The sequence below is a fragment of the Callorhinus ursinus genome, unplaced genomic scaffold (genome assembly GCF_003265705.2).
Source record: "Callorhinus ursinus isolate GAN/ISIS: 27379988/994484 unplaced genomic scaffold, GSC_fseal_2.0 scaffold8, whole genome shotgun sequence".
Lineage (NCBI taxonomy): Eukaryota > Metazoa > Chordata > Mammalia > Carnivora > Otariidae > Callorhinus > Callorhinus ursinus.
In genome coordinates this window covers 61,325,658-61,352,976 of record NW_027397070.1, presented here as the reverse complement: position 1 = coordinate 61,352,976, position 27,319 = coordinate 61,325,658, and the positions used below count along the sequence as shown (strand labels likewise).

Genomic DNA, 27,319 nt, shown 5'->3' with positions numbered 1-27,319 from the left:
AAAGCATTGAAAGAAAAATCAAGTTTCAGAATAGAATAGGAGAACATTTTCTTAAAATTCAGAAAACACATAAAGCAATGCTATATACTGTTCATGGGTACATATATATTGTAAAACTATAAAAATGGATTAGAAATAGATGCAGCAATTTCATGATAATGGTTGCATTTGGGGAGGATTTGGGAATGGGGCTATGTAGGGGACAGAGATAACTTCAGTCATATCTATATTGTTTTATTTCTTTAACCAAAATTAAAGTATCTGCAACAAAAATGACAAAATGTGCTTTCTTGCTTTGTCATAGTGTCCAAATTTTTTAAAAAATAGTCATTTATTCAATAGCAATTGCAAGCTTTTTGAGACTGATATTTTGAAGTCCCGTGCTAGCTATGTTTAAGGACTAAAATAACAACTTATAATTATTTCAGTTTTTAAAAAAATATTTGAAGTGAGTCATTTACATATTGGAATGTACCCAGAATATTATATACTGCATTAAAATTTTAGTGTACACTTATTTAGAATGAATGGAGGTACTGTGGTAGCAAAGAGCTTCTCAAGTTAGTTGTTGTTAAAGGTTCCAGATGCAGAAAAGAGATTCATCCGTTTGAGCAACTGCAAGGAGGCCAGTGATGTGAGAGCATAGTAAATGACCAACAGTGGCTTAGAATAAGTTTGGAGAAGCTGCAGGGAGCATGGTAAGAAGTGCGGGGTTTATTTTAATTCTAATGAAAAGCTGTTCTAGTGTTTTAAGCAGGAGAGGAAAATTCAGATTTATCCTTCCTAAATGGATCATTTCAGACGCTGTGCAGAGGATGGACCCCTGGAGAACGATGGCAAGAATGGGGTGGGGGGAGGATTGGTTAGCAGTTGTTGCCCTGGTCCACTCGGGAGGTGGCCCAGAGGATGTGGGCTGGGGGATTAGTGGTGGAGATGGTGAGGAGTAAGAGTCTTCAGAATACATTTTGGAAGTAGAGCTGGTAGGGCTTCCTGGCGGACAGTGGGTGAAGGAGACAGAGGTGTCAGGATGAATCCCAGATTTCTTACTGAGCAGTCGAGTGGACAATGGTCTCATTTCCTGAAATGCTGAAGACACGGGGGAGAAAGCATTGAGAAGTGGCAATTAAGGGTGAAAGTTAGGGTTATAGTAGGAACTCTTTATTCAGTACTAACTCAAAAGAGATGTTTAAAAATATTGCCTTACTTCCTCATCTCCGATCCATGCCCTAGAGCACTCCACTACAACTTTTCCTAATCACAGGCACTTGTCCCCTTTCATATGGGTCACTTTTCTGTCTCCTTGGCTTCTCAGTAATAGTCAAGACTTTTAATCACTCCCTCATTCTAAAGCGTTTAAAATACAGTATCTGACTTTAAGGAGCTTGTACATAATTAAAAAGGTGTTTTCAATTCAATGTGATCATACCCTCGATACAAGGTCCAATCTCCCTGTCCTCTAAGATCTGGTTATTAATTACCTGCATAGACGTGCTACGCCCTGGAGAGTCAGCTGCCATACCCCAAATTTCTTTGAATTTCAGAGTGAATTAGTTTGGGTTATAAATTGTATCTCTTTCTGTTCTAGGTTACACTGTGTCAACCCAGATGGAAACTTAACTCCATTTCTTGCTTTCCACAAAGTGAAAAATATATTAGGTCAAGTTTTAGGGTTTTGTAACAGATTTGGGGGAGATGGTGAAGATTAACATTGTAGAAATATAAACAGCTAAAGAATTGATTATTATATATTTCTTTTTAAAAGTCCTTTGACTATTTTTGAAATTCAGACAGCAGTATTTTGTCAAATTGCCCTGGCTTGCTTTTTGTACTCCCTTTCCTCATGTTTTTCAGAAGAAAAAAAAAAAAATCCTCCCATTTTCTTATCATTAAAATTTAACTTCAGCTCCAACTCTTTGCATGCATATCCAAGAATGGATTGCCGAGTTGAAGGGTAGAACGTGTCCTCCTCTGATTATTTTCCCTCATGGAATTGGGAGGAGAAGTGAATGTGTGGCATGGGCTTTTGAAGCAAGCAGAAGTTGTTCTCTGAATTATAAATGTCCTGTGATCCTACAATTCCATTTCTAGGGATAGGTCCTGTGACCACTTGTACTTTCCAAAGATGGTCAAAGCAGCGTCTCCCTTCCCACATGCTTTTCTGCAGTAGTGACCGTACCGGGCCCCCATCAAGGGCATTTAGACTTCATTCCTTCTACTCTGGAAAATAAGAATCAACCTATTTCTTAACTGATGAAGGGTGAGGTAATATACCCATTTGGGGGGATAATGGCATAGGCCCTTTATATAATACTTTTAAAACCCTTAAAGGAGGGCGCTTGTTGTGATGAGCACTGGGTGTTGTATGGAAGTGTTAAGTCACTAAATTTTACACCTGAAACTAAGATTACACTGTACGTTAAACTAACTGGAATATAAATAAAAACTTGGGAAAACAAAACAAAAAACTCTGAAAGGAAAGCAACAACGTTCCCTTTTCAAGACTGCTGCCACAATTGAAACACCTAAATTTGATTTCTACAGAACCTATTCTTCAGTGGGATCTTGGGACTATAATGACAAAAAGTGATATCACCCAAGTCTATCCACATGTGGTGGATCTCAAAGTGGCAAAGTGTCCGTGTGCCAATGATGTAGCATTACTTGGCTTCATTTTGAATGCAACATATAATGGTAAGTTCACCGTCTTTACTGAAAGCTAGAGGTGGAGTTTTGTATTTTGTAACAGTGATGTTTCACTGGCAGAGCAAGTTAGATGCATAAACATAAGGGAGTGAAACGGTTTCCTAAAAATACCTGAGACTTTACTCTTCCTCACTTCCCCTTGTCTACCTGCAGGTGTGACTTCTGGCCATGTTCATAGTGACTGTAGTGTCTCTCCTAATTTCACGTATCCCCTGCCACCTCTCAATATGCTATTTCCTCTCCAAGATTATTCCTTGCATTTCTAATCCATCTGCTATTCCTGCCACGTGTAAATAAGTATGTTCTAAGGCATCATAACATTATTTTATTTATTATGTATGTGTTTTTAGATTACTATGTAGTATTTATAGCATCTTTACACATTTCAACTGCTAATGTATTATTGTAGTTGCTTTTCCTAGGTCATTGGTGACCTTCGAGTCCCTAACCCAATGAATGAAGAGGAAAATAAAAGAACTAAAAGATAAGAAACAAAATTTCATTACTCATAGATAGAGTGTGCATCCAAAAATCCGAAAGAACCAAGTAGTAGCCAAGCTATCAGCACAAATACGGAGTACTATGAAATTGAGGAATGAAATAACAACATCTAAAAACCACTCCACCAAAGACTAAAGATTATAATTTTTAAAAACCCTACTCAGAAAGTAACAAACCCCAAAAGGTACCTAGGAATAAACAAAGAAACAAAAGAGTTGTAGGGCCTGTTGGACAGAAATTATAAAACTTTAATGAAAGTCATAAAAAGACTAAAATAAATAAGATGTTTCTGTGCATGAACGGGAACTTCTACTATTGTGAAGATGTTAATTCTCTCCAGATTTATCAGTCAGTTCAATACAATTCCAAGAAAAACTACAGCAGTATTTTTTCGTGTGTCTGGAAATTGACAAGCCAATCCCCAAATTCATATGGGAGACTGAAACAATGTGAATAACATAATTTTAAAGAAGAACAAAAACTTGCCCTCCCATGACTTATTATAAAATAACAGATTCAGACAGTGTGCTTTGGTATGGGGATAAACAAATGGCCTTGCCCCAAATGTCTTTGAATTCCTAATGGCTCAGTTGTTTTGTGTTCTTTAGTTTTGAGAGCCTGCTTGTGCTGAACTGATTTAGTTGGAAATTGTGTCTCGTCCCCCTCTGTGTCAACCAGATGGAAACTCAGCTCCTTTTCTAACTTTGTTTCATGGATGCCAGGCTAGGACCCCCTCCTTCTCTCTCTACAAACCTGCCTGCCTTCTCTGAGCTGCAGGAGAGGAGCCTTTCTCAACGTTCTTGCTCCAACCTGCCATGCAGCGGAGAGTCACGGGAGAGAGGAGGGGCAGCCTCCACTCCTTGGGATCTCACTCAACCTCTTGACTTCAGTCATATCTATATTGTTTTATTTCTTTAACCAAAATTACTTTTTGTAGATGGTGTTACATTTTCCACCTTCCCACTCTGTCTTCATTCCACTACAGACCAGTGTTTGGTTCTCGCCGCTCTTCTGAAACGTTTCTTTCCAAGATCACCCATGATCTCCATGTGGTCAGTTCCAGCAGCCAATTCTTCTCCTTCTTTTTTTTTAAGATTTATTTATTTTAGACAGCGCATGCGCGAGCTGGGGGCGGGGCGGAGAAAGAAGGAGAAGGAGGGGGCCGACTCCTCACTGAGCGGAACCTGCCCGCGGGGATTCATCTCACCACCCCGAGATCCTGACCTGAGCCAAAATCAAGAGTTGGACGCTTAACCGACGGAGCCCCCCAGGCGCCCCCGGCGGCCGATTCTTTATCTTCATTCTTTCTTTCCCAGCAGCAGTTGATAAAATTGACCGCTCGCTCCTCGAAATACTTCATTCTCTTGGCTTGCTCCATACCACCTTTGGTTTTATCCTACCACACCGGTCACTCCTTGGTTTTCTACATGGGCTTCTCGTTGGTGTGATCCCTCAAGTGTTGTTGAACTCAGGACTTTGTCCTGGGCTCTCCTTCCTTAGGGAACCACTTCTCTCCCTGAGAAACTTAACCCAGTCCTTGGGTAGAAGTGCCGTCTCCAGGCCCGTGATTCCCGCGTTTCTATGGCTGGTGCTGACTGCTCCTTGGAGACCAAACGCCTCTATTCAGTTGTCTGTTTTACTGAGATGCTTAATGAGCATCTCAAATACAGTAAGTCTGATCAAGAACTCTTGATTCATCTTCCTCTGAAATCTGTTTCTCTCCAGTATTCCTCATCCCAGTTCATATCCAGTTACTCAAAACTAAAATCTAAAACCCATTCTTGACCACTCTTACTCTCACGACATTCCAGGACGGTGCTGTACCCAGTGTGTATCCCGAGCGTGACCACTTCTCTCCTCTACTGAAATCTTAAATCAACATTGGTTTTCCACGAGACTAATTCATAACTTCTTTTCTCTTTTAAATTTTATTTTATTATGTCATCATTAGTTTTTTTTAATTTTATTTATTTATTTGAGAGAGAGAATGAGAGAGAGAGAGAGAGAGAGTACATGAGAGGGCGGGAAGGTCAGAGGGAGAAGCAGACTCCCCGCAGAGCAGGGAGCCCGATGGGGGACTGGATCTCGGGACTCCAGGATCATGACCTGAGCCGAAGGCAGTTGCTTAACCAACTGAGCCACCCAGGCGCCCGTCATCATTAGTTTTTGATGTAGTGATCCATGCTTCATTGTTTGGGTATAACACCCAGTGCTCCCTTTAATACATGCCCTCTTTAATACCCATCACCAGGCTAACCCATCCCCCCAACTCCCTCCCCTCTAGAACCTTCAGTTTGTTTCTCAGAGTCCACAGTCTCTCATGATTCATCTCCACCTCCGATGCCCCCCCTTCATTTTTCTCCTCCTACTATCTTTTTTTTTACATATACTGTATTTTTTTTAAATATACTGTAATTTTTTTAAATATACTGTAATTTTTTTACATATACTGTATTATTTGTTTCAGTGGTACAGGTCTGTGATTCATCAGGCTTACACAATTCACAGCACTCACCATAGCACATACCCTCCCCAATGTCTATCACCCAGCCACCCCATCCCTTCCATCCCCCACCACTCCAGCTTAAATGGTCTCCCTATTTCTTTTCTTGGAGCAGTACAACCCACCTTCCATACAGCCGCCAGGGTGATCTTCTTGAATATAAACCAAATCACTTCCCTGCATCAAACACCCAGTGGCTTCCCTTTGGCCATTAGAATAAAATCCAAACTCTTCACAATGGTCTACATCAGCTTCTGTAAGCCTGGGGTACAGTTGTGGTCATTTGTTATACAGAGGGGCTTGGAACTTAATTTGAGTCTAAAAGTATTAACCAGAATAAGGCATTTATTGCACTGCTTACTTCTCTATTAAATATTTCTAAACTCTGCAGGGGTTTGGTCATGTGATATCATACGGGACACCAGTAGTCATCCCTACTTAGAGTATAGGATAGTGTTATCTGTGGAACAGACTTAGTGCTTAGAAAGACAATGCTTGTCATTAACTTTCCTCTTCCTGGAAAAAGTGAATGATAACAACACTTCCTGCTACCTCTTTCCCTACACGGAAAACAGCTGAGAGTGAAAATACACACTTCATGATGTGAGTGGTCCTACATTCAACTTTTTGAAACAGAGTATATGCATTAGATTATCAACCGTTTGTAGGTTCCCCCACTGCCCTCAATAGTTATGCCTATGACTTCAGGTTAATAGTTCTGTATTTAAAATGAAAGACTCTCAACATTCCTAGCCATGGCCAAAGAAAGGTGAGATCAAGGTATATGCAGTGTGTTCCGTCTTCTTTTATTAGGCTCTCATGGGGCGTTAGCAAATATTTTTTCTGTTTTTTAAACCACAAATATTAAAGTAAATCAAATAGTTTCTTCCTCTTGGAATTTTAATTTTCTTCTTGGAGTTTTTAAAGTATTGACTAAGATTGTATTTCTGAAATAGGAATATATTTATGCTTACAAAAATACCATCAGAAAAGAAAAAACTCTTCCTCTACTCTCTTATGTTCAGTGAATGAGGTCTGTGAATTAACAAAGGCCGATTAGCAGGAAAAAAGGCATACAATTTTTATTAATATTTACATTCACAGGAGTTAACTGAGTAGAAGTGAAACTTGAGTGGTTAAACTTGGGGGCATAGATACCATTTAAGAAAAGACATAAGTTTGGGCTTCACGGGATGATAAATTATGGGGAAGTGACTAGGAAATATGTGGGGGGACTAATGAAAGAGAAGAGCTATTCTAATAAAGTCTGTTTATGCAAACTTGTCTCAGTGCTGACTCCCCTCCCATCTCTGGTGATGAGTGCTCTTCTCTTCCTGGTACAGGCGCGGGGAGGCACGTTTCCCAAAGGGAAATTTATGCTCTGCTTTTAGGCAGGTAGGGAGAGGGCAGAGAACTCTTCCTGAGTCTGTTGATTCTCAACTGCCTTCAGCTCAAAGTAATCCTTAAGCCAGAGTGGCATATTTTGGGGTGGCATATTCGGATCCCCTTCAATATAAAACAGAATCCTTAAACTTTAAATCATTTGGTTGGCTAAACTCCTACGTTAACCTGAAGTCACTTCATCTTTCCATTGCTTGGGAAGTGAGATCCCATCTGAGGGGAGGGGAGTTGAGGTGGGGCAGAGAATGGTTTGGAAGGTGTGGCGGATGAGCAGTCTGGCCCCAGAAGACTGAGCAACATAGGAGTGGGTTACTAGCTTTGTAAACTTATCTAGACTTAACCTTCCTTTTTTCTCATATTAGGTATTTACATAGGCCTCAGCTTTTCTGGATTTTGGGATTACAATGATACCATGTGGTATAACCTGACTGATACAATCTATTCCCAACTTGGAGAAGGTAATTCCTCTAACTGTGCCTTCTTCAGGATCCCGTGTATATCAGCACTTGATCAGTATTGATGATATGTCTTTGCTTTGCTGGGGAGCTCACCTTTTCCTTACTTTTTAACCCCTGGTATGATTTCTTCCCTTAGAACACACAGAGCTTTCAGTGGTGGATATGGTTTTAACAAATCACTTTTTAGTTATCCTCACCTCTCTGGGCCTCTTTGTAAGTGGAGATCTCCGTTATCCGTCATCCTCTGTCTTAACGGTACGTGAATTGCCATTAAATATCTTCTGTAACATAAAGTGGAGATTCTTGATACTTGAGCTATGTGTGGTATATCTTGGAATTTAAATGCTTTTTCCATTTAAGAAAATGGAAGTGATTTTTCCCTTGCCTTCTAGTGTTGAATATATCCTTTGAAAATCGTGCTAGTTTTCTTGCTGTACAAATTTATAGTAAGTTTTAAATATGTACATGTAGAAGATTATTTATCTATTTTATAGTTACATATGTTCCCAAAATACCTTGTGGTAACTTATAAAGCTAAATGTAGTATTACAAATTAACATAAATTAAAAAGTTAGTTTTGGGATTGAGAGAAGGGGAATATACATTTTGGTGAGGATATATAATATGCATACCACAAAGTTCTTTTTTTTTTAAAGATTTATTTATTTATTTTAGAAAGAGAAAGGGGAGGGGCAGAGGGAGAGGGAGAGAGAGAATCTCAGGCAGACTCCCCGCTGAGCACGGAGCCTGACAAGGGCTTGATCCCACGACCCTGAGATCATGACCTGAGCTGAAACCAAGAGTCGGACGCTCAACTGACTGAGCCACCCGGGTGCCTTTCATTACGTGATTTTTAAAAAAATCTTAGATCCTTTCTGAAATTAAGTTCAAGTACAAATAAATTAATAAAATAGTGAAACAAAGCAAAGACCAAAGATGAAATCCCCAGAATATTATATAAACTATATTAGAGGCTGGTTTTAGTGTGTGACGCTCCGAACTGCTGGGATACAAAAAGCATCATTTCCTTTAGAATAATTCAAATTGCTATGTTTTGTTATGACTTCTGATATGCAAGCCAAAATTAAAGTGTTTTTTTTTTCTTGTAGTTTACAAGGGCAGACTTTTGTGGTTTCGAAAGGGTAAGAAGCTTTAAATTCCCAAGGGTTGGTTAGAAGATAGGTATTTCCTCGATGACCTAAGAGATGAGGTGCAAGAGAAGAATCCACAACATAGATCATTCCTGTTACTATGATCTGATTTACAGTTTGAATTTAGACATGTTTCCAGCAAACATTAAGCAATGATCTCCCCTTCTGTTTCAAAGGAAGAAGTGCCTCTCCTTGTTCAGAGGCCGCCCCCACCCCTTCTTTGTATGTTCTGTCCGGATTGTTGTGGTTGTTGAGGTGTATTCTGCACGATGGCATCCAGCTGGAAAGAGAGTGGAGACTGAAATTTGGCTAACATTTCTCTCCCCAGTCCACCTACTCCCATGTGGGTCTGTGCCTACCTGGAGAAAGGCTAGCCACAGCTCTGCTTCTGGCCTTTGGGGGAGGCAGGGGGCGGGGATTGTTCCATCAGTTTTTTTTTTTTTTTCTTTCCTCTCTATTACAAAGTCGAGTTTTGTTGATTCAACTAGGTCATTCCCATGAACACATAAGCATGCTTCAATTTGTAAACCACAGCAAAATTACGATTTTTCCTAGCCTTTTGCCATGTCCCTTCCCCCGTCCATCCTCATACAGTCCTGTGGGCACACACCCAGGTGGGCACACAAATGCTCACTCACACCATCTAGAAGGAAGGAGCATTTATGTCTTAGGGCACAAATGGGATCAACTTCTTGCCATTCTAATTGGAGGAAATGTGAAGCAGAGAACCAGGGAGGCCAGACAGTCAAAATTGATGGACATTAGAAAGAAGAGGGGGAAGCACCTGTCAAAATAGAACCCCAAACCTAGCTCAACTCTATCATTCAAGAATGAGGGTGAAGAAAAGAAATTTGCACAGATAAGACATTAGGAGAGTTTACCACCCAGAGACCCCCATGAAGGAGTGGGGTGCCAGAAACAGTGACAGAGCTAGAATGTGAGCTCTCAGCTCGAACAGAGGCAGGCACCTGGTCCGTGATCTCCACTCTGGGGTCTGTGTCTAGCATGGTGCCTGGCACAAGGTAGGCACTTACTAAATATTTGTTCAAAGAATGGAGTTGGTATAAAAAGCAACAGTTACAAATTTTGTGTTTCGTACTTGGGTGGAACCAAAACTCCAGATAATACAAGGAGGAATGGAGATAATTTTCAGTGAATCACCAACCCATTTTAAGATCCTTGTTTGGTAGGAGAATCAATATGCAGAATAATTTTGGAATTTGACCAAAAAATGTATAGTTCCACACAAATGATAAAGTTTAAAGGATAATTACCGTAAAAGAAAAAGAAATGTAAACTAAAGCTTCCAACCCACCAGAGGAAGGAAAAAAGGATTAAAGAATAATCCATCGGTTCCCACAAAAAGCAAGAAAGGAGGAAAACAGATGCAAAGATAAAAGAATGGAAAACCAACTATAAAGTAAGATGTCAGAAATCAATCCAAATATATCAGCTAAAACTAAATCACCTAAAAAGTGATAAAGAGGCAAAGGAGACTATAACCTGAGCTTTGTTCCTTACCCCTCAGCTCCCATTAACTTCCATTTCCTGTCCACCTGTCTGTTAAGTCAAGGGTGTTGGGGATGCCGGACAGGTGGACTCCACTCGAAGCCCAAGCTTTGAAGAACCCTACTGAGGAAACCTGGCACGTCTTTCCTCTCATGGGTCATGTGAGAACAAGGCATTTGGCCACATAGACATGTAGGTGGAGGACTAGAAGGTGGGGGCTCCTGGAGAGAGCTTGGCTTGCAGAGCTCTGGGAACCCCACAGAGAAGGTTTCTGTCAACCTTGAAAGAGAGGCTGGTCTCCTGGAGAGAAGCCCAGTGGGAAGGCTCTATTCTCCCTGCATCTCAGGTGAACAAGTTGAAGGAGACCAAAGCAAGGAAACCTCTTTCTGGTTCTGAGGTGAGGTGGGAATGGCAGCCCAGAGGTGGGGAGACCTCTTGGCCTTCTGTCACTCCGATATTACTACATTCTGAGGTGTTCCTCAAACCAGACCTGAGCACTCTCTTGAAAATACATCTGAGCCAGCCCAGCATCCTGAGAGCATAAGATCATTAGAATCAGAACATACACCAGAGTTGCTGATAGAGAAGACAACAACTGAACAAGAACAGCAGAATTTAATCAATCAACTTCTTTAACAATGATCCAATAAACACCTCTTATGTGGTTCCTGTTATTGGGCACTGAGATATTAGCCAGAAAAAAAAAAAGACCACTAATATTTCTTAGCTTAGGGTTTCAAGTGCCACATAAAAATACCTTCTGGGACTAAATACCACAAATTGCAATGAAAAATGGAATAAATTGAAGGATAGAATAGCCACTGTTTAAATGCAGATAAATGGCAGAGAAGATGAAGAGGAAGAAACTTCTCAGACTATCTAGGAAAGATGAGTAAAAATCACTGGGGCAAAGATAAGTCTTTGAGGATAATCCAGGTCTAGAGGAGAGAGAATTTTTGGAAGGAACAAAAAAGGAACGGATAGAAGACAGACAATAATAACACAAAGAATAGAAAAAGATTATACTGAAATTAAGAAAGATCCAAGACTATCTATTGAAAAGGCCCACTAAATCCTGGAAGAATTGATAAAGATGTATGCATAGGCATATCCTAATAATATTTCTGAATTTGAAGGAGAAGGGGAAAATATTACAAGTTTCCAAACAGAAAAGGCAAATATATGTCACTGGTATTAGATTTCACTTATACAACAGAAGCTGGAAAATAGGAAAACCCACATCTACAGACTATCAAGACAAAGGGACCAAAGTCCAAAAATCCTATTACCAGCCAAGAGATTATTCATCTTTAAGACTGAGAAAGAATTCGGAGAGTACCTCACCCAGTTATCCCAGCTAAGGAAAATACTCAAGACAGAACTTGAACAAAATAAACCAATGAGCACAGATATTGGGAAGTTAAAGAGACGAGCCAACAGTGATGAGCAATGGTTTCTCTCATTTTACCTAATATCTACGTTTTCCGTCTATACAGATCAAAGTGGAGTGCTAGATGAAGATCTTGAAACAGAGAGAACATGTTGTAAGGGAAATTAGAATTTTCAACGTCTAAAGATTATTATTTTCAAATAGTAACACGTTCCCCATAGTTAAAAACCAAAAAGGTTGTATAAAGATCTACATTGAGAAGTCTCACTTGCTCCTGTGTATATATTCACCCTGTTTCTGCCCCTCCCCTCCATCTTTTATCTTCTCAGTGATTTTCAAATGTAAATTTAACTAATTATGAATATAAAATGTCCTCTCTTATACTAATATTCTAAATATGTACGTACCTGTTGTTTTCACGTAGCAACGTATTGGCGGGATAATTCCATATTAGTACATAAAGAATGGCCTTTTCCCCCCCTTCTTTCTTTATAGCTGTAAGTATTCCATTTTGTGGACCTCCTAGAGTTGACCTAACCTGTTCCATATTGATGGATAGTTGGGTAGTTTTGTAATCTTTTGCTATTACAAACAATGTTGCCATTAATAATTTTGTACATGGCAGGTTTGTAATCCAAGTATATGGGTATAATACATTTCTAGAACTTGGACTGGCAGATCAGTTAATAAATACTTAGACACTGAATAAATACGCAAATTATCCTTCATAGAGGTTTTTACTATTTGCAAGGATATTGTAATAAATCTTCTTGAGCTAAAATATATCAGCAAAACTCAGGGGGTTTTGGTAGTGATGAGAGGGGGGAAAATCAAGTATTCCAAAATAGCGAAGTAGTGTGGCAGGGCAGGAAAGGGAACAAGTTAACTTTTTCTTAAAAGCATAGGGATTTATCTTTAGATAAGAACTTCTTTATAATGATTGAAGGAAAGATGGTAGGAATGGAGTATATGTGGCTATTTGGGTAGGAAGTTGAAGGAGTTAATACTTGATGATTTATTCATTCACTTATTCATTCAACAAATATTAGCTGAGCACTTGCTATACGCCATGCCTGTTTCAACAAGGGGGATTCTATCTGTGGAATAAGACGGATGAAGTCCTCTCTAGTCTCCTGTGGCCTACCACTCTATTGAAGGAGGTAGACTTCAAACAGGTTCATAAACAAATGCATAATGTGTCTGCAGATTGTAATTTGGGCTTGTTGACATGAGAGCAGGCAAGAGAAATAGGGAGTGAAGAAGAGATAATCCAGTATTTTAAACAGGGTGCTTCTAGCAGGCCTTCCAAGGAGGTGAAGTTTAAACAGAAACTCAAATGACCTCTAGGAATGATTTTAACAAAGCATGTCCAGAAAGAGGTAATAAGAAGTGTGAAGGCCCTAAATTGGGAACTTGTCATGAGGCGAAGTCTGTTAGTCTCCCCAGTCTGTTCCATGGACATAGCAGGGACTTGAGGTCAGTTCTTTAAGGATACAATTCAAACTCTTGTGAGACGTACAAAAGCCTTCCCAGTCAGAGCCTTCCTCACCTTCTTCAGCCTTGTCCCATCTACTCTTACCACAAACTATCCTCACCAGCCATAGTAAACACTTGCCTTCCGCCTTCCGTGAGATGAGCCAACACTTCCGGCACCTTGACTCCATTGTATAAGATGTTTTATCTTCTCAGCAGGCTCTCCCTCCTTCTCCTTTGGATTTCACTTGGAGAATTTCTCCTCATTCCTCACGAATCCCTCCCCTGACCACCAGGGTGCCCTTCCCGTGCAATCTCCAAAGCTTTCAACACTACTTCCTCTCATTCACCACCCTCACCTTCCTCTGTCTGAGTGGCCCACTGACCAGCCTCCTGAGACTTGAGGTGTCATGTCAAGGACTGTCTTATCTGCCATCGTATGCGAGTAAGGTACCACGCCACCTTGCAGATTGGGGGTCTCAGTAAATATTTGCGGAATCAGTGTATGAGTAAATGGAGACCGAGAGCCACATCTTGCACTGTCTTATTAGCCATGTCACAGTGAACTTTGAACCAGCTTTATCACCCTCTGGACCTCAACTGCTTCATTTTAAAATGGGCATAACAATACTTACGTGTCGGGTGAAGTGATTAAGTCATGTCACATAAGAACAACCTCCGCACGGTTCGTGATACAAAATCCAACTATTAGAAAAATAGTTGGATTCTTGCCCCTACACGGATAGTCAGAACCTTCTGAAGGCAAACGATAGAAACCAAACTAAAAGTGATTTTAGCAAAGGAGAAGCTATTGGCTCATATAAGTAGGGAATTCAAGGTGGCGGTGGATCCAGCTTCCAGACAGACTGGATTTAGTGCCTAATAGATGTCTGTAGGACGCTGTCTTTTCCGCGTTTGGGTCTCTTTTCCTCTAAATTAGCTTCATTCTCAGTTGGTTTTCTCCAATTGTTAGTAGGAATAGGCACCAGGTTTTGATGTTGTCAGTTTAGTAGTAGAGAATGAGCTATTCTTTCCCTGGAGCTCTGGGAGGTCTGGGCTGACTCATTAACCTGACTTGGATCATGTTTTCATTCCTGACCAATCTCTGCATCCTGAGCTCATCCTGGGAATGAGGCCAACCTGGTCAGCTTAAATTGTTCCCAAGGATATTCACTGGACTTTTACCAGTTTGCTTCCAGGTAGGAAAAACACAAGGACTCTAAAAAGAAAGAAAAGGAATAAATCAAGGCCTAATAAAAATTCTAGATCAATTGCCTGGATATTATAATGATAATTACGGTATCCTGCAAACCTCAAGATTTACATAAGAACTCTAAAGGTTCATTTGATGTAACAGCTTAGCCTGAAGATACTGCACCATTCAAATAAATTGTTGTCCATTCCATTTTGAAGTGCTTTTTTTGTTTGGAAGTTTTATCGAGATATAATTCACATAGCACAAAATTCACCCATTTAAAGTATGCAGTTCAGTGGCCTCTGGTACAATCACAGAGTTGTGTAACCATCACCACAATCCATTTTAGGACATCTATTTAAAAGACTTTTAATGCACAGATTATAGAGACTTTATTGCTGGTCTATAAAAACGCAAGGTGTTCCTTTTGTCTCAACAATACTTTGAACACGGGACTCTTGCTATAACAAAACCATCTTCAACCTCTCACACATAATTCATATCCAACATATACAATCTATAACCATGTGACCCATCATGACTGTGGTAACTGCCTGACAGCTTCTCGTAGCTCCAGAATGACAGTCTTATATGACCGACCCCAGCATCTGTCACCAACAGAGGCCAATTCAACATGAAGTTTCTTTCCTTTTTATTCCTTTCATGTGTGTTGTTCAAAATGCATATTCTTGTCCCTTGCCCTCACTCTACAACCTTTTCCTTTGTTGGCATACAATTTTCCCCCTTTATTTGCCTCCCATTCCTAAACTGTCATACTTTAGAATTTTTTTATTAAGTTTTTCAATTTTATACCTTAAGTCTACCTATTCCCTAAATGATATTTTTATTTCTTCATTTATTCGTGTAGGTTGACTATGTCAAAGGAAAATTGTGGTATAATGAAAAATGTTTTGCTAACAGAGAACACTTTGAAGGTAAATTGAGAAGAGATATAAACAGGCTTTTTTTTCAACATAGATGGCATATAAAGATTAAGTAAAATGACATAAAATAAAAGTAGGATAAAGTAGAAAGGTAGGCTTGCTTTATATAAGTCAATGGCCTAAAACTGAGGGGAAAAATTAAGTCTGAGACAATAGGCACGCTCTGTTATAAGTGCAAAAAAAATTGCATTTGTGTATACTTAATTAATGATAGTTTAGAAATATAGATACTGCTTGTAATTTCTGTACCTTTATGTTTTATAGTTGATTATGTTACTATCACCTTTGAGAGAAACAGGACTCTAAGTGAGGTATGGTATTAAATATTTTATTTTATTTTTTAAAGATTTTATTTATTTATTTGAGAGAGAGTGAGAGAGAGCGCACACAATCGGGGGGAGGGGCAGAGGGAGAGGGAGAAGCAGACTCCCCTGTTGAGCACGGAGCCCAATGCAGGACTCGATCCCAGGACCCTGAGATCATGACCTGAGCTGAAGTCAGACGTTTAACCCACTGAGCCACCCAGGTGCCCTTGGTATTATTTTAAAAGGTAAGAAATTTTATTTCTTGGATTGTTTCATGGATTGTTATTCACCTAAAAGATGGCAATTCTACAGGCTGAAAACCTTCATCCCTCTTTGCACCCAGTTGTGCCTCTACTTGGGTTTAGTGGCAGTTACCTAGTGATGTTAAACCTGGACCTATACAGTAGTTCTAGAAAAACAACCCACGCCAGAAAGAGATGCTTTGCAGCGTTTTCTGGACTCCCATTCCCAGAAGAGAAGCATAGACATCAAAGAGTTATCACTATTATTTGTGGTCAGACGGGACAACACAGTGGTTTGCCAGTTTGTTTGCTTAAGATAACTGATTAGAACTTACATTTTTTAAAAAATGGCATTAACTTTTCCTTTCTCTTTCTGTAGTCAAGCTCTTGTTTTTATACCAAAGAACCATTTCACGAATGGTTACCTTGCTTACCTCATATTTTAAAAGGAATGAAATCTTTTCCTTCAACTGTGATAACATTTCTTGTTGACCAAGAGCATAGTGCCGGAATTTACCTCTTCTCCAGCCAAGTAGGCCATAAGGTGATTGCTCTTGATGATACAACAATGAAAATTTATCTTAGCAAACATTTATTTCCAAAGTCTTTTTTATCTGTAGCAGTAGAAGTTGGTAAAATTAGATACAGCAAAATTATTTATGGTTAATAATATAGTTTAAGGCACTCTAGAGATTTCTTGCCTCTGCTGGTCATTCAGTTTGATGAAAGTGGAAAATAGGATGCTCTTTTCATAGTGACTCTTCTTTGCTTATGCTCCAGGAGAATATAAGCTGAGCTTGGTTTATATAAAGTTAAGGTTCCATTAGATAGTTTAAAGGAACAAAAAATGGAACTAGCCTTAGACTCGTAATTTTAGGGGAGAAAAAAATAGTTGTTCTCTACCCTCCTTTGTTCAGTGATTGGGGCCCTGCAAACTAAACTGATAAAAGACAGATCAACAGGAGAAGAGAAAACGATTTATGCATGCAGTGTACATACACATGGGTGGAAATCAGTAAGGCGAAACTCTAGAAGGTGGTTAAATTTGGGGGCTGTATATCATCTTAATAGTTTAAGGGGACAGTTGAGAAAGGCACTTACGGAAAAACAGGTGAAAAGATAATGGGTTATCAAGGGAGCAAATAGGCGATAAGAAAGTTTGTGATAATGTTTGTTTATACAGGTATGAGTGGTTTTCCCATCTCCTCAGGGCCATAAAACTCCCCAGGAGGAGGGAATTGGGGTAGGTTTTATTTGCATTCTCCCTTCTGGGAGTAGATCTGTTCTGAAGAAGAATTAATGGTAGCCTTATTTCTCAGAAGTTCCTGCTTTTAGTCAGAAAAGGAAAGGCTTTTTTTCTGCATCTGTTGAATCTTAAACGTCTGCAGCTAACAATAATCTCTATACCACAGTGGCATATCTTGAGGTACACATTCTGACCCCCTACAGCATCGTGATCCAATAGAACTGGAATGTAGCCCAGGCAACCACACTTAAAAAGTAGTTTGCCATCACAGTTGTAAGCATGGGCGTTGGAGTCTGTCTTTGGAGTTCAGCAGTGGTTCTATAATAAAACTTTCCCATGCCATTTATTATAGAAGCTTGGACGAATTTAATTTAATCTCCTGAACTTCCTGTTCAACATTTACAAAATGGACACATAAGGCAGGGGGAGGCCTTTGTTCTCAAAGACATATTGATGGTTGTTAATCCTTCCAGTTCTATGCTGTGTTAATGGATGTGTCCCTATCTTAATCAAAACCCAAGTAACAGGAAACACAAGAAATTGTAACATAGTCTAGTAATATTAATGGTAATATTCTTCTGATTTGTTCATGGTTTGCTTCTCTATTTCTAGAAAAGCACCATTGCCTCTGTGAGCATCCTAAAAAATAACAAGCCAGGATTAAAACCAAAATTTCCACTTTTCGTATTTCCTTCATCATTCTCTTCTCCTGTTGGAATGGTATTCCATCCACGAAGCCATTTTCTGTATGCTTATGGTAATCAGGTACGTACACATGAAATTTCATGCTCTAGTGTAGGTGTGAATCATTCACTTATTCTATGGTGAGTGGTTGTACATCAGGTAAAGAACAGAGTCACTCTGATGATCAGGGAGGTCAAAGGCCCAGTGAAGAGAGAATGAGAGGAGAGGAAGTAGTGACAGCAATAGAAACATATCTTTTGCAAAGTTTTGGTGAAAAGTAGAGCAGTGAAATGCAGCAATGGTAGCAGGAGGAAGGGAGGTCAAGAGAAGATTAAGAGACAGAAGGAATTAGGTTGTGCTGATGGGAATTATTCAGGAGAGAGAGAAAAACTGATGGTGCAGGTGTGAGAGAGAGGGAGAGAGAGAGGAAGAGTTGCTGGAGTGACATTTCTAAGTAGGTGAGAGGAGATGCAATCTATGAACTAGAAGACAGGTTGGTCTTAGGAGCTCCTATAGTAAAAGGAAGAAGGGAGAGTTTTTGGATTCCAAAGCTGATAATTGGGTAGATGTAATGGAAGGGTGTGGGAATTTACCTTTTATTTTTCTCAAAAAAATCAAAATTATTATTTGAGAGTGAGGATGGAGGAGTGTTAGGCATTTGAAAAAAGAGAACAGAGTGAAATAATTGCCCCGGGGGTGGGGGGTGGGAGAGTGGACTGACTGAGGGAAGTCAGTATGATTGCTTATACTTTGTGCTTATGAACTCCAAGTGCTACCAATTCAGCATTATTGAATATTCTTCTCTGTGTTGAGTTGTGGGAGTCCATACATAGTGGAAAAGACAGTTGTATTTAACCACAGTTGGAGTTTTACCAAGGAATTATTAAGAAGTAAAAGAGTACACAGAAAGGAATGCAATAAGACAAAGAAAAAAAATTAAGAAATCAAAGGCATGAATATTAAAAAGTCATTAACAAACTATTTACTTGCAGAAAATATGATTGCCCATATAGAAAATTTAAAAGATACATACAAATTATTAAAAGAAGCAGAAAAGTTAAACAATGTGGAAGGGCAAGTCAATTTCATCTCTGCACATGATCAACAAATATAAAAGCATAATTTTTATGACATTATTTACAATAGCAAAAACAAAACAAAGCAAACTGACATACAAAAAAACTGTGAAGTGGGGCACTTGGCTGGCTCAGTCGGTGGAGTATGTGACTCTTGATCTCAGGGTTGTGAGTTCAAGCCCCACGTTGGGTGTAGAGATTACTTAAAAATAGTACCTTTAAACAAAACTATACATAAGAATAAATCTAAGATTCCTAAGATCTATATGTAGAAAATTATAAACTTTATTGAAGGACATTTAAAACTTTATAAAGAAATGGGTATAAACATACTTAGGGATAGGAAAACTTGTCTTATAATTTCTTCCTCAAATTAATCTACATCTAATACAACTTTAATCAAAATCTCAAGGCTTGTTGTAGGGTTTAAGTTAATTCTAAAGTATATATGGTATATGTCAATTCTACCTCAGTTTTTAAAAAATGTAAATAAAGCAAAAAAAGAGTATATACGGAAAAACAAAAGACCAAGAATAACCAAGACACTTAGAAAGAAGAATAAGGATGAGGGATCTGCATTACCAGATATTCACACTTTTTAAAAAGTTGTAGTAATTATGATACTGTGGTTTTGACTCAGGAACAGTGGAATGAAATAGAAAGCCCACGAATAGCCCCATTATATCTAGAATGTTGATAGAAGCCAAAAATTGTTTGACTCTTCTGAGGGAAAAAGAAGAGATTGCTCAAAACGGGATGGGAAATATTGGTTACATAGGGAAAATGTTGAAATACATACCCACACTGCAGCATACATCAAGTCCAACTCCTAATGGATTAATAATTTAAATATAAAAACTTCTAAAGGAAAATATAAGTGAATATCTTTCTTAAATCAAGGTGGGGAAAGCATTTTAAAACAAGACTTTAAAAAAAGCAGTAACCATAAAAATAAAATAGCATCACTTTCATTAAAAAGAATTCTGGGTCTGCAAGATGGCAGATTAAGAAGGTTTAGGCCTTTGTTCTCCCACACACATTGAGTCAGCAACAATATACAGATCAGAGTACCTTTGCAAAAACTCTAGAGACCAGTTGATCAGCTACAGCACCCCAACCAATGCAAAACCAAAAAGGGATTCTAATAAAAGGAGCAGGAAAATTTGCCCATCTGTGCCCTACCTCCAGCCACCCTAGTGTGGCACAACCAGGAGGAATCCTCCTGCTCACGGGATCCTCAAGGGATAGAAACAGGAGTGGACCTTGCATGCAACACTCTGGCTTGTCTGAGGGCTCCTCAAGGGACTGGTTTCTATCCTGCCTAACCCAGAGCACTGACAGGACTTGTCTGGAAACTGCCGAAACAAGGGGAGTAATGTTGGCAAGATGGTAGAACAGGAATGTTCAGACCCTCCCTTTCCTCCAGAGACACCAGTTTAACAAGATGCCAAGCAGAATACCTTTGTAAGAACTCTGGAATCCATTTGAGAAACTACAGCATCCAGACCAACCTAAAGCCGAAGAGATTCCAACAAAAGGGGTAGGAAAACTTGCAGCATTTTCCATAACCATCCACACTTCTCCTCCTATATGACTTAATGCAGCACAACTTGGAGGAAACCTCCCCCACCAGGGATCCTCCCTCAGGATAGAAACAAAATAATTAACTGAGCGTCCAACATTCTGGCCGGTCGGGGTAATCTGTTTCGTCTGACTCAGAGCACTGATGGAACTGGCAGCATTGTTGAGAATCTGTTGAAAACAGTTATGATCACTGTAGCACTTCAGAGCTGCAGTTCTACACCCACATGCCAGGGGCAGCAAGAGCTTATGGGTGTCTGAAAGGAGAGGGATAAACTGCTTAGGCAATTTGAGACAACTAAAAACAGCACAAGCCAGAGAAAATGCATCCTTATAAAAGATTTCAGAAGTCCTAGAACCTCTAGCTGGTCTGATTGGTAAGGGTCTGCATGAAGCCAGTCCATAAACTCTGGGAGAAGTGGTTGTGTAATCAAATGCCCACATCTCAAAATAATAGCATGACAAGGCATGCCAAAGAAACAGGGAAACATGGCCCAATCAAAGGAACAGAATAAATCCCTAGAGAATGACCCTAAAGAAATGTAGACCTACGAGCTGCCCGACAAAAAGATGCTCAATGAGCTAGAAGAGAACACAGATAGAACACTAAAAGAAATCTAGAAAATAATGAACAAATGGAGAATATCAAAAAGAGAAACTATAAAAAGGTCAAGCAGAAGTTCTGGGCCTGAAACATGGAATAACTGAACTGAAATACTCACTGGAGGAGTTGAACAGCAGACGTGATCAAGCAGAAGAATCAGCAAACTTTGGGGAGAGGCTGTTTGAAATCACCAAATCAGAGAACAAAAAGCAAAAAGAATGAAGAAAAGTGAAGAAAGCCTCAGGGATTTATAGGAACTGTCAAACAGACATATCAATGCAATATGGGAGTTACAGAAGTAGAGAGAGAAAAAGGGGCAGAGAGTGCTTATTTAAAGAAATAATGGCTGGAACTTCCCAAATCTGAGGAAAGAAATGGGCACGCAGATTAAGAAGCTTAAAGAATTCCAATCACCATAAATCCAGAAGACTAACACTGAGACACATAATCAAAATGTCAAAAGTCAAAGACAAAGAATCTTGAAAGAAATGAGAGGAAAGTGACTCACTCCATACAAGAGAACTTCCATAAGATTACGTTCCGGGGGGACCAAAAAAAATGCTGAAGAGAGTCCTTCAAGGTGAAAGTAAAGGATATCAGACAGCAACACGAAGTCCCATGAAAATAAAAAGTTTTCCAATAATGTAAATACATGGACAAATTTAGCATTTTGTATTAATGTAATTTTGGTGCATAAATTCACTTTTAATTCTTGTATAGAATTTAAATGAGAAGATAACTTTTAAAAACCAAAAATCTATGTTAATGACTATATAAAATAAAAAGATGTAATTTGTTCGTCAGGAACACAAAGTGGGGAGGTAGAGCTGTGTAAGAGGAGATTTTGCATGCAATGAAGTTAAGTTGTTATCAGATTTAAAAGAATGTTATAACTTTAAAATGTTTTATGTAATTGCAATGATTACCACGAAGAAAATATATTTAGGATATATGCACAAGAAAATAAGGGAATCAAAGAATGTCACTACAAATGATCAATGAAATGTTAAGGAAAGCAGTAAGAAGGGAAAGGAGGAGGGACAGAAAGCTACAAGACACAAAAAACACCAATAAACAAAATGACAATAGTAAATCCTTCCATATCAGTAATTACTTTAGATGCATATAGATTAAATTCCCCAATCAAAAGACAAAAATAAGTTGAATGCATAAAAACAAACAACAACAACAACAACAAAAAACCCAGGATGCAACCATATGCTGTCTACAAGAAATTCGCTTTAGATCTAAGCACACACATAAGCTGAAAGTGAAAAGATTGAAAAAAAAATTCCGTGCACATGGTTAACCAAAAGAGAACAGGGCTGGCTATATTAATGTCATACAGAATAAACTGTAAGTCACAAAGTGTTATAAGAGACAAGGTCATTATATAATAATAAAAGGTCAATTCACCAAGAAGATATAACAATTAAAATTGTCCATGCACCAAGCATCGGAGTTAATACATGAAGCAAACTTTAAAAGAACTGAAGGGAGAAACGGCAACAGAACAGTTGGGGCCTTCAATACCCCACTTTCAATAATGGATAGAAAAACCAGACAGAAGATAAATAAGGACATAGAAGACATGAACCACATTGTCGGCCAATTAGACCTAACAGACATAATCAGATGACTCCACTCAACAACAGCAGAATATAAATGCTTCTCAAATACACACAGAGCATTCTTTAGGACAGAACATAAGCAAGGCCACCAAACAAGTCTCAACGCATTTAAAGTGACTAAAATTATGAAAAATGTCTTTTCTAATTGCAATGGAAGGAAACTAGAAATCGATAGCAGAAAGAAAACTGGAAAATCCGCAAGTATATGGAAATTAATCAATACATTTTTAAACAACCAATGAGTCAAAGAAGTAGTCAGAAGGGAAACTCGGGCACGTGTTGTGATGAGCACTGGGTATTATATGCAACTAATGAATCATTGAACACTACATCTAAAACTAATGATGTACTATACAGTGGCCAACAACATAATAAAAAAGAAGAAGGGAAACTAGAACATATCTTAAGAAAAATAAAATGAAACCAAAACACACCAAATTTATGGGATGCAGCAATAACGATACTAATAGGGAAGTTTATAGCTATAAACCCACAGGTTAATAAGGAAGAAAAATCTCAAATCAACAACCTAACTTTACAATTTAGGGAACTATAGAAAGAAATCAAACCCAAAGTTAGCACATGGAAGGAAATAATAAAGACTAGAGCAGAGATAAATGCAATAGAGAATATAAAAATAATAGAAAAAAATCATTAAAACTAAGAGCTGGTTCTTTGAAAGTTCAAAAAAATTGATAAACCCTTAGCTATAGTCACTAAGAAAAAAAGAAGAGTCAACTAAAATAAAAAATTAAAGATGAGACATTACAACTGATACCACAGAAATAAGGATTACGAGATTATGAAAAATTATATGCTAGCACACTGGATAACCTAGAAGAAATGGATAATTTCCTAGAAACCCATAACCTACCAATAGTAAATCATGAGGAAATAGAAAATCCGAACAGACCAAAAACTAGTTACAAGATTGAATAAGGGATTAATATGCAGTATATATAGAGAACTTCTACAACTCAGCAATAAAAAAACCAAGCAATCTGATTAATAAATTGGCAGAGGACTTGAATAGAAATTTGAGTAATCAAATACCTCCCAACAAAGGAAATCCCAAGACCAAATGGCTTTATTGATTGAATTGTTCTAAATATTTAAAGAATTAACACCAATCCTCCTCAAACTCTTACCAAAAAATTGAAGAAGGATCATTTTCAGGGTCACTCTCTGAGGCCAGTGTTACCCTAATACCAAAGCCAGATAAGTACACTATAAGAAAAGAAAACTAGAAATCAATATCCCCAAAGAACATTCATGCAAATGTCTTCAACAAAATACTAGCAAACTGAATTAAAGAGTGCATTAAAAGGATTATAAATACCATGAGCAAATGGGATTTAATTCTGGAATGCGAGGGTCGTTCAACATATGAAAATTAGTAAATGTAATACACCACATTAACAGAAGGAAAATGGAAACCCACACAATCATCTCAACATGAGATGTTGATAAGGATATGGATCAATCAGATCTCTTATCCATTGCTGATGGGAGAGTGAATTACTAGAAACTATTTTAGAAAGCAATTTGGCATTATTATCTTGTAAATTACAATGGTTGCATATGCTATGACTCACCAATTTCGCTTTTTTTGGCAAGGGAAACACATATATGAGGAAAAATTGTAAAATTTTCATCATAGCACTGTTAGTAATAGCATTAAATAACTGAAAATAGTCCAGATGACCATGAATAGGAGAATGAATAAATAAATTGCAGTTCATTCACATAATGAACTATTTTACAGCAATATAAAAGCAAATGAACTGAGCTATATGCAACAAGTATGAATATAAGTAAATAATGTTGAGAGGAGGAAAAGTAAGTTTTAGAAGACAATATATGGATGGTATCTTTTTATAAAGAGCAAAAAGGAAATTTAAGCAATATATTACTTAAACATGCATACATATATATTGCTAAAACTAAAAAAAAATTGTGAAAACACAAATTTCATTTCAGAATATAGGACATCTCCGAGGGAAGATGCAGGATGATAGGAATGGAGAGAAAGAAGAAAAAGCAAAGTACTAGCAACATGCTAATTCTTGGGTTAGAATGTCAGTTCACACACGTTCATTATGAAATAACATAAGAAAAATAAAAGTGAGCTGTACATGGATCAATAATTTAAAATTGAAAAAATGCAATGAGATGCCATTGTTTTCATTCAGGTAATCAGTAAAAATTAAAAGTAAATTTTTGATGATATCAAGTATTTGTGAGGTTTGGGAATACACTGCTAACGGAAATATAAAGTGGTTCAGGGAAATTGAAAAGCATTTTAGCATTTCTATTAAAATTATACAAATATGCATAGCCTCTAACTCAGCAACTCAATTTTTCAGTATCTGCTCTAGAGATACACTTCAACATTAGTACAGAGAGACAGGTGAGTGAATGCTCCTTGCAGTATTGTCTATAACAGTGAGCATTTTGATACAACGTTTAGGTGTCCATTAGTAGGAAAATAGAGTATCTTCAGTATGGTATATCCATAATATTGGATACTATGCGGCAAAATAGAAGAATGTGGAGATCTCCATGAGCTAATATAAAATGATCTGAGATATGTTTGTTGAGTGGCAAATGTAACTTATAGAACAATAGGTACAGTATGATAACATTTTGAATGTATTGGTCCAAGTACCTTCCCTCACCCACCCACCCACCACCATGCTCACTAGTAACATTTGCAGGAGCCAAAGCCAAAGTAAAATTGGAGGCTCCCATATCTTGGAGTATGGATTGTGCTATGTCAGCAATGAGCACTAATTTCTGAGCGATAGAAGTCTCCATGTGTTGTTCAGTACATTTTCTCTGTAATAATGCATGCCCTAAACACGCAATCCCGTGCAAGGTTAAAGATAGTCTAAAGTGCTAGTATGGCAACCAGATATAGAAAGATATAGTTATAGAAAAAAATATATATATATAAATGTAGAAATTTTAAAATATAAAACAGTGGTTACCTCTGGGACAGAGGAGACCACAATTATATAACATAAGGTTAAAAAAAAAAGGAAAATTATTTGGATGGTGGTCAAAGAGACTTCAGCTGCATTTACAATGTTTTAAATTTAAGAAAACCCTATTGTCAGGTATAACTTGTCATTAAAATTAATTTTTAAAAAGAACTTTAAAAACCTGAAATCTTCATCTGAATAAGACTTAGGCCATTAAAAGAGGTACCAAGCAAGCAGGATTCATCCAATACAGGATCTGATTTATCTTCAAGCAACTCTTAACTGAAAGTTGAGGGAATAGAGAAACTTACATAGTAGAGGATATTTGAAGATTTACTAAGGTCCCAGGACACCCACTCTTGCAAGCGTCAATGGGCTCATTGTTCACATACATGTTTTCCAGATGCCTGGAACATAAAGTCTTATGTCAGTATGAGGTAAGCTGTCTCCTTCATATCCAAGTACACCCAGCACTTCATCCTTTTATGACCAAGGGGACCCCACTTGGGAGATGATTGGATAACTTCATTCTTTTACACATTCACCATGCACACTGTGTTGACCTGAGACTCTGCCACATACACTGTCATCCGAACTCTAGGAAGGAACTAGAGAGTGTTGACCAAGTGGGTAAGGAGTCTGTATGTGCGTGCGTGCATGTGATGGATGTGGGAGTATGAGAAAGGCCATGCTGTCCGACTTTCCTTATGTAGGAAGATCAGGCTGATAGGTTAATGCTGACAGAGGGCAGCCTCTTGAGAGGTATTATCTTTTCATTCCCTTAGGTATGGCTTTCAGTCGACGGCGGCAACACCTTCGAATTATTGGCTGATTTTCATGATGATATCATAAAGAATACTTACCATAGTTTTTATACTTCAGATATTACTTTTGTTTCCCAAAGTGGAAATGTTTACTTGACAAAGGCAGGTGAGAAATTCACTTTTATTGGTGTAAGAACTACATGTGAGCCAGGGATTAGAACATAGATGAAAAAAAACTGCCATACTAATCAACTAATCTTAAAGTCTCAAACCTATTAGAGGTAACAGGTGTTTAAAAATTATTTTCATCGTGGTAAGATACGCATAAGATAAAGCTGACCATCCTACTCATTTTTAAGTATACAGTTTGGTGGTATTAAATACATTCAAAATTTCTGCAGCCATCAGCACCATCCATCTCCAGAATGCTTTCTATCTTGTAAAACTGAAACTCTATAGCCCTTAAAAAATAAATCCTCATGGGGGCTCCTGGGTGGTACAGCCAGTTGGGTGACTGACTCTTGGTTTAGGCTCAGGTCATGACCTCAGGGTTGTGAGACCGACCCCCTGTCAGGCTCCGTGCTCAGCACAGAGTCTGCTTAAGAATCTCTTCTCCCTTTACCCCTCTGCCCACCCCTGCACATGCTCTCACTTGCGCGTGCACATGCTCTCACTCTCAAATAAATAAATAAATAAATCTTTAAAAAATAAAATTAAAATAATAAATCCTCATTTTCTGCCTTTCCACAGCCCGAGCAACCACCATTCTATTTTCTGTCTCTATGATTTTGACTACTCTAGGTACCTCATATAAGTGGAATCATATGGTATTTGTCCTTTTGTGACTGGGTTATTTCACTTAGCAGAATGTTCTCAAGGTATAACCATGTTGTAGCATGTATCAGAATTTCCTTCATTTGTAAGGCTAAATAATATCCCATTGTGTGTGTGTGTGTGTGTGTGTGTACATATAT

The 27,319-nt window shown here is 38.3% G+C and overlaps 1 protein-coding gene across 19 annotated transcripts in view; it reads left to right on the top strand.

The window, feature by feature from the left end:
* The window catches only part of CATSPERB (cation channel sperm associated auxiliary subunit beta), a 103,582-nt gene that overhangs the window by 23,107 nt on the left and 53,156 nt on the right, over positions 1 to 27,319 (top strand). For 18 of the 19 annotated variants that reach the window (XR_012379137.1, XR_012379136.1, XR_012379138.1 and 15 more), the window contains 9 exons: positions 2,542 to 2,691; positions 7,471 to 7,566; positions 7,703 to 7,821; positions 8,676 to 8,708; positions 15,153 to 15,219; positions 15,493 to 15,539; positions 16,155 to 16,319; positions 17,634 to 17,786; positions 26,367 to 26,511. Coding sequence is in view for 16 of the 19 variants with exons in the window: in XM_073895786.1 (XP_073751887.1) it covers positions 2,542 to 2,691; positions 7,471 to 7,566; positions 7,703 to 7,821; positions 8,676 to 8,708; positions 15,153 to 15,219; positions 15,493 to 15,539; positions 16,155 to 16,319; positions 17,634 to 17,786; positions 26,367 to 26,511 (975 nt within the window). In the remaining 3 variants the exon portion in view is untranslated. The remainder of the gene's footprint in view (positions 1 to 2,541; positions 2,692 to 7,470; positions 7,567 to 7,702; positions 7,822 to 8,675; positions 8,709 to 15,152; positions 15,220 to 15,492; positions 15,540 to 16,154; positions 16,320 to 17,633; positions 17,787 to 26,366; positions 26,512 to 27,319) is intronic. The other variant, XM_073895782.1, reaches the window with a different exon arrangement.